The sequence below is a fragment of the Octopus bimaculoides genome, chromosome 9 (genome assembly GCF_001194135.2).
Source record: "Octopus bimaculoides isolate UCB-OBI-ISO-001 chromosome 9, ASM119413v2, whole genome shotgun sequence".
Taxonomy (NCBI): domain Eukaryota; kingdom Metazoa; phylum Mollusca; class Cephalopoda; order Octopoda; family Octopodidae; genus Octopus; species Octopus bimaculoides.
The window spans coordinates 8,955,555-8,963,990 of record NC_068989.1 but is presented as its reverse complement, the minus strand read 5'-3'; the positions used below and the strand labels follow the sequence as shown (position 1 = coordinate 8,963,990).

The 8,436-nt window shown below is 36.6% G+C and overlaps 1 protein-coding gene across 1 annotated transcript in view; it reads left to right on the top strand.

Moving 5' to 3' along the window:
* Positions 1 to 1,554: 1,554 nt before the first annotated feature.
* The window catches only part of LOC106882708 (transmembrane 9 superfamily member 3), a 51,597-nt gene continuing 44,715 nt past the window's right edge, over positions 1,555 to 8,436 (top strand). Inside the window, exon 1 of the mRNA XM_014933472.2 lies at positions 1,555 to 1,772. Within this exon, the coding sequence (XP_014788958.1) occupies positions 1,692 to 1,772 (81 nt within the window). The 5' untranslated portion in view covers positions 1,555 to 1,691. The remainder of the gene's footprint in view (positions 1,773 to 8,436) is intronic.

Below are 8,436 nucleotides of genomic sequence, written 5' to 3'. Positions count from 1 at the left end.
TGAGCGAGAGACCCTTTGTCACCAGCAGAAATGGGAGCTCTCTGAACTTTGCCCAAGCTGTTCTTATTCTAACAGCTACACTATCAGAGCATCCACTCCTGCTACTGACTTGGTCCCCTAGGTAACAGAAGCTATCAACTACTTCTAGTTTTTCTCCCTGGAATGAGACAGAAGCTGTTCTCTGCACATTTTCTGTGTTTATAGCACCTGAGTAAGAAAATTAAATTCCAAATCTAATATAACAAATACTGCCTGTGAATAATTCTCTTTTGAATAAAACATTATTTTCCAGTCTAAACGATAAGACCTGGCTCTGAGAGTATTCAGGCAAATGTTTGACTTTGCAGAACTATTGAACCCACAACATTAATCATCATCACCACTATGTGCATCCCTTAAAGCCCATTTTCCAATCTGGCATGGGTTAAATAATTCACCAGGATAAAATGCTTTGAATGGTACAACAATGGACTATAATACAAACAATGGGCTCTGGAAAAAAAAAAAAAGAGAAAAGCCATTAGAAAACCTATTATAGCATCGACTCCATCAATTCCTAGGGATATCTGAGGAATGAATTTTATTCCGAAATATTATCAGATTATGGATGGTTAAATTACAACAGGTATATAGCCCATTGTTTGTATTATAGTGTATTGTTGTACCATTCGAAACATTTTATTCTTTATAAACAGTACACAATGCTTCAAGCAAAGTACAACACTCTCGATTTACCAGGAGTTGGCAAGTCAGAAGAATGCAATAAGGTCTATTGTCCGTATGGTTTCAAATGCAAAACACTTTACTGAGCCCTGGGTGCTTTTAACGTGACACCAGTAGCAGTGAGGTCAGCGGATAACTTGTAAGACAAGTTTCTTCAACTAAGTGAACTATTGAAGGTGAGAAATAGGTGTCTAATTCTCTTTTTAGTAAACTATTCAGGCAAATGTTCTAATTTGCAGAACTGTGGAAACCATATACGTAAAACGTTAAAAGAATTAAATTCTAAATTTGATATAACAAAAATACTTTTTGGTGTTTGATCCTCTTTTGAGTAAAACATTACTCTTCAATTGAAATAATCCTTTCTGCTTATAGGCCCAAGTCGTGAAATTTTGGTCGGGAGAGTTAGGCGATTACATCGACCCCGATCGGTGGTTCCCTGGAGCCCAGAGCATAAAGATGGACGAAATACCGCTAAGCATTTTGTCCGGCGTGCTAACGATTTTATTCAGTTCGCCGCCGCCTTTTCACTTGAAGTAATAAAACCTGGCTGCTAGTATCCAGGCGAATGTTCGAATTTGCAGAACTATCGAACTCGTAATGTAAAAAAAAAAACCCTTTAGGAAAATAATAATCTAAATGTGATATAGCAAAATACTTCATGGTGTCTGATTATATTTGTTTTTTTTTTCTTTTTTTTTTTTGCAGTAAAAATATTACTATTCCGTAGAACTATTAAAAACGGTTTCCGTGTTGAGTAAAATGAATGGAACGGGAAGCAGGAAACGGCAAACTACTATTGTGGAGAGATTTGTTGTGCAGAGTGATCTCCCTTGATAAAGTTGTTGTCGTTGACGTGGCCGATGGATGCCGCCGCCATATTGGTATTTTACCCAGAACAGTTTCCCATGCAATCCACGTTAATATAACTTTGCATTTAGTCATCGGAAGTAGAGAAAGAGACATAGATGGCTTTAAAGCTTCCTTATTATTTCTTGATCCTTTTTTCTATCTTTCATCACACTGGATGTGATGAACACAATCATATTGTAAGTACAACTTTGACACACAAAAAAAATCACATCTCGATCATGGGTTTATGTCACATAGCAACGTTTTCGTATTTACAGGAATATTTTTCACATTCTGTTTAACATTTTTACTTCCATTAATTCATGTTTTACTATTTATTCTGTTATAAATCGTTAAAGAACCTCACAAAACTCATATATACTTATCCAGTTCTGTGAGAAACAAAAGAATCGTTTGTTATCTTTCTTTACCTTCAAATCAGGAAAAAAAAGTTCAGTGTACAGTTTTAATAAGGTTTGAGGGTTAAATGCGATATTTTATGCCATTTTATTACATTAATATGGAATGGACATTTTAATATTGCTTCTGGGATGGTGATTCTTGTAGAATACAGTCCACTATCTCGACCAGAAAGCACCAAAGCTCCATTCTACGACATGAAGTATATAGACAAGGCTTTGATTATTGCAACGTGTCTATGGTCGTCATAGAGCTAGGGATTATGTGTTTGTGTATATGAATAATACACGTATATATGAGGTGTATTAAAGCAGGTATTTGTTGTCAAGTCAATGGTATATTTGTTGTGTTCACACCGCTATACTCTGCAGACGTGCTGACGGATTGAGGCAGAGCGGTGGGCATGGCAGTTTTACATAGATATATCTATGTTGCTCATTCAATGTCCTATCTCACTGTTTAGGCAACGTTTTATTCGTATTTTATTTATTGCACAGCAATGTCCCTAACCCTTGTCGTCTTTGACCATCACTGTTATTTTCCTCTCTTATCTTATTCATCGCGTATCTAGTTAACCTTTCAATGTATGCATATACAATCTATATATCTATATGTATATATATGAAATGCGCATACAAACACTAACCTCTCTGTCTGCTGACATACAGTCTAAGCACAACTGTATTATTATTATTATTATTATAATCTTGTATACTGTAAGTATGATATATTACAAAAGACACCGCCAGAAATACTGAGAAAGGGACGAAAATCCTTCCCAATTAACTTCTTTCCCTCCATTATATTTCTCTCCAAGCAGTGATTGCTAAAATTTAACTCGCCCTGTCTTTAAATTATTTATTTACGAATTCACCATATTCTTCCGGTGCTTGTTCGTCTTTTTGCCCCATTGATGGGGTTGAGGGTGGGAGAGAGATGAACCAGTGCATTTTCTCATCTAGGTTTTCCTTCCCTTGTTGCCAAAGAAAAAAAAAATGGGTGGTTGAATGCCTGATATTATTTTAAGCTTCGGGTCGACTTTACGTGCCAGACTTCCAAGGGGTCGATAAAATAAGTCTTGTACTCGGTCGATATATTTGTAGCTGTGTCAGATATATAAGAAATAAAAACATTTCTATTATTAGTGCTCACGGGTGGAGTTGTATTGGAAACAATCGTATTTCCATTACCTGTTGTAGCCATTTCTCTATTGTTGTTCCTGAAATAAAACAAAAGGAATTAACATCACATCCTGGTAATAACTCATATCCAAGCAACGTAACTACCATTAGCGTTGTTCTCAAGAGAAAATAATATTATTAATAAATCTAATTTTCGGTTAGTCGAGACCACAATTTGGTTTTGACTCCTCGCGGTAGCTATTTCACTTTATTTGTCCGCCCTCATTTTAATAACAGAAATTAGCTTTATTCCTTTGTCAGAGAAGCTCAAATAATTTATTTGAAATTCGTGTTTCGTATACTTTTCGTTAACAGAAAAAATGTGGGTGTGTCTTTTGCTTTGTTAAAAATATAACGTCTTAAGAACAGTACACACACACATATATATGTGTGTGTGTGTATGTGTACTGGCTTGTATTTACTCGTGGCATTCATTGACTTGATAAAATTACATTTTGATGGCGTGGAGAGGTCACCAGTTCTATTATCACTTTGTGACAGGTACAAGTTCATTCGTGTGTGCTAGGGTGGTTGGTTGTTAGCATAGTTTTCAGAAGAAACTAGTATCCTTTCTATCCCTGTTTTAACCTGGCTTGTAACTTGACAATGCTTTTTTAATGACAGGTGTAACCTCATCTTCGAGTTTGACCAACTTTCCTATGAATGCGTGTGTGTATATCTTAGAGTTTCTATACATGCGTGCTCACTCCCGTTTAGTGTGTGTGTGTTAATTCTTATGGTTAAGATTTTCTAAGTTTTACAAGTTGAATCAGTTAATGATTTTTTTTATACGATCCACAACCGACCCTTTCGTTTTTTAAATTTTTTTTATATTTAATGTGTGAAAGATAGTGAATATAGCTGATTGATTGGCGTGAATTATATTACCTGTTTGTACAAGGACTAAAACTACTTGATATTCTAGTATGACAACAATCTTGGCCTTTACTAACTCTAACCATACATTTTTTAAAAGAGTGTTCGACCTACTTTGGAAAATCAGTTTCTCAAGAGCCTGTAAGATTTAACTTAGGTTATTTAAATCTACTCTAATAACTTTTTTTCCCCTTTTAAATTAGGTTGTTCTAACGTTATTGCCGTACTTAACTCCTTCATTTTAAAAATTCATATGTAAACACTTTCAATAATTATTTCTGCTTGTTTTTCCTTTGTTTATTGTGTGACATCAAAAAAAAAAAAAAAAAAAATATTTCTCTAGTGAATTCCTTTTTAATTTTTTTTTCTTCATATAAATGACCTTATTTTAGTCCAGTAAGCAGCTACACTAGCTGCTTGGTAAGTTATGCACCTCAAACTAAATTTGATCACACATATTTTTTTTCACTACAAAGTCATCTAAAGTAACTCAGGTAATTGTTCTCAACTTCTGTGTGCACTGTCACCTCCGCCACCTTAATGTCTGCCATAATTTCTTGTCGTAGGACACAGGATTTATATTATGTAACAAGATGTTTTTACAGTCATCTGTCAACCTTTTAAAGAAAGAAAAAAAAATCTGTAACAGTAGAAACAATGTCCACAAAAATGTAAATGTTTGTTATGAATTGTTTCTAAAACCACAGGTGAATGAACTAGCTACTAATAAGTAGGATCACCCATTCGTGACCATCCCGTCATTTTTTTCTTTGTCGCTCAGTGTATGATGATAACATAATAAAGTGTATTCCACCCACCTTTTATAAGGCTATAAGGTATGACTTCTGTGAGACTTGGCTCTTATTTCTTACAGGTCAAGCAACCACATTGAGGTCTCTTGGTCAGCTTAACTTAGCCAAGTGCAAATAGATGTTGCAGTTTTGGACAGTTCATCTTTTTGAGCCATGCTTAGTGGGTTCAGAAACGCTGTTCAATCGACAATTGTACAATGTCAGTTTGTGGGGCTAATCAGAGCTCCTCACCCTGCCTCCATCATTAAGCATTGTAACAAAAACATCAAACTAATGAAGAAATAATAAATTTCGATGTATCCTTACTTAACAATTTAGCATTTAATCCAGCCATATCTGGCTCAAATATTCTTTTCTACTCTAGGCACAAGGCCCAAAATTTTGGGGGAGGCGGGAGACAGTCGATTAAATCGACCCCAGTATGCAACTGGTTCTTAATTTATCAACTCCGGAAGGATGAAAGGCAAAGTCAACCTTGGCGGAATTTGAACTCAGAACGTAAAGACAGACGAAATACCGTTAAGCAGTTCGCCCGGCGTGTTAACGTTTCTGCCAGCTCGCTATCTGTCTGGCTCAAATATTCTACCCAATTTTATATTAAAACTGACCAGATCCAACCTCTCACACCTACCCTACAATATCATTCTAAAAATACACAAGCACACTATTCAAATCTTAAAGCTACAAGACAATGTGTGTTTAATTCAAAATCGCGTGAATAAATAACTATTACATTTGATAGAGAAATCTGAATGCTAAAGAGTTTTCAGCTATTACATTTTAACCTTTCAATACTTTATAAACACATTTAGGTATAACCTAGGTCCAGATTTAAAATAAATTTAACCCTCAAGTTGAATATGCTTCTTGCATAGGGTTAGTCTTGCCTGTACCACATAATTTAGAAAGATTGCACAAACAAGTTGCTCAGATAAAATGTGAGAAACTGTTTTTGTAGTTGATAGTAACATAATAGTTGATTACTGTGCTAAGAAACTCTCAAGGGTGCTGAACAGCAAAAGGTCGGCAGGGAAGAAATCTCAGTCAGGCAAGTGTTTCAATCCTTACACTGTAAGGGACTTGAGTGTCCTTCTACTGGCACTTGTTAGCCACTTGAATATTGGAGACTTATGCATTTAAACTGCTTGGAGATTTCATCTGGTCTCCATCGACCCGGCTTTCAAATTCTGGCTGTAAGAAAGTTAAAAGAAATTTTCACCTTGTCTCTGACAAAGGAACTCTCTTTAGGTTTTAAGAATTTGTGATTGTATGAAATTTGTAAGGTGCTAACTGTGATGGTATAGGACAAGATACATAGCAGTATATCTGAAAAATAGTTGATGCTTAAGCCAGGATCATGGAGTTGGTTCATAAGACATTCAGCTCTGCATCTTCACAATTTATAGAACCTGTGACCGTAGCTCTTTTGTTAGTAATTTATTTTTCTAAATGTGTTTATAAAGTATTGAAAGGTTAAAATGTAATAGCTGAAAACTCTTTAGCATTCAGATTTCTCTATCAAATGTAACAGTTATTTATTCACGCTATTTTGAATTAAACACACATTGTCTTGTAGCTTTAAGATTTGAATAGTGTGCTTGTGTATTTTTAGAATGATATTGTAGGGTAGGTGTGAGAGGTTGGATCTGGTCAGTTTTAATATAAAATTGGGTAGAATATTTGAGCCAGACAGATAGCGAGCTGGCAGAAACGTTAACACGCCGGGCGAACTGCTTAACGGTATTTCGTCTGTCTTTACGTTCTGAGTTCAAATTCCGCCAAGGTGCTAACTGTGATGGTATAGGACAAGATACATAGCAGTATATCTGAAAAATAGTTGATGCTTAAGCCAGGATCATGGAGTTGGTTCATAAGACATTCAGCTCTGCATCTTCACAATTTATAGAACCTGTGACCGTAGCTCTTTTGTTAGTAATTTATTTTTCTTCGGGCCCAAGGGCTCAGTTGGTCAGTTACCTGACTTCCATGGCTTGCAAGTGACTGAGTTCACAACATTCCCTTTTAATGAGATGCCAGTCCATTGCAGGGTCCAAGACCAGTAAATTTTTTTCCTTTTCGAGAGGATGTAGGGTGGAGGTGTAGGAAGTTGATTACATTGACCCTAATACTTGACTGGTGTTTTAGTTTATTGACCTTGAAGGGATGAAAGGCAAAGTTGACCTTGGTAGGACTTGAACTCAGATTGTAAAAATAACTGGAAGAAATGTCACCAAGCATTTTGTTTGATCTGCTAACGATTCTGCCAGCTCACCACCTTCCCTGTTTGTAATTAGGCTAATCTAGTTATATTGATTGAAAGGACTCTACATGCTTGTGCACCGTGGATCATCAGACCACATTTTAGAACCCTTAAACTCGTTAAGCTTAAAGGTTACAGCTATGCAGTTATGGCTTTTTATGCATTAAAAGACATTACAAAACAACTAAATGTAAGCTTAGGAAGTATTAAAGATGATTGTTTTTATTAAAAGGTAAGGCAGAAGGATATAAAAGCAGTAAATAATTGTAAATAGCTGGACTGGCTCCTGTGCAGGTGGTATGTAAAATACACCATTTTGAGCGTGGCCGTTGCCAGTACCTCCTGACTGGCCTTCATGCTGGTGGCACGTAAAAGCATCCACTACACTCTCGGAGTGGTTGGCGTTAGGAAGGGCATCCAGCTGTAGAAACTCTGCCAAATCAGATTGGAGCCTGGTGTAGCCATCTGGTTTCACCAGTCCTCAGTCAAATCGTCCAACCCATGCTAGCATGGAAAGCGGACGTTAAACGATGATGATGATGATAATAAAAAAAAAACATCTCAGTTTATCAGTTCAAAACTCTAAAGTACATCAAAGTTAAAAGATGAAAGATGAAACAAGTACAGCATTGTACTCAGTGGCCATTTTAACCAGTCTCATCATCTCTCCAAAATGTGAGTAGCCATGTAGTTCTACTGCAGTGGTTCCCAAAGTGGGCGGTATAGCCCATCCCCTGGGGGGTGGGTGGTGTAAAGTTTCGAGGGAGCATTGAAAAAAGTGGGGCAATAATGGGGTAGAGATTCATGTATAAACAACACAATAATGGGTTTGTTAGGTTAAGTTTTATTTGTGAAATACAGTTGCTTTGAATCTGGTTCAGAAAGAGGTCTATGTTTGTAATGGTTAGTTGGGGTGGGGGCACTAGGAATGTGGCCTGCGAGTCAGGGGGGTGGCAGTCCGAAAAAGTTTGGGAACCACTGTTCTACAGTAAGAACCTCTTTTGTCTTACTCTGTTTCTATTTTACATTAACTCCCCTCATAGCCAAGAAACCACTCCCATCTTCCTCAAGGCTTGTCATGTTAGCTGCAATGAGGACATTGATAGTGATGGTAGCATGAAAAAGAGCATTTAATGCATGCTTTTAAGTGGTTGGCATTAAGAGCATCCAGCTGTAGAAACTGTGCCGAAGCAGACACCGGAGCACAATGCAGTCTAGTCAAATCAGCCAACCTGGAATGGGGACATTAAATCATGATGATGATGATAATCAAATGCACACCTATTCATTTTCTTGATTAATCCTGTCATGC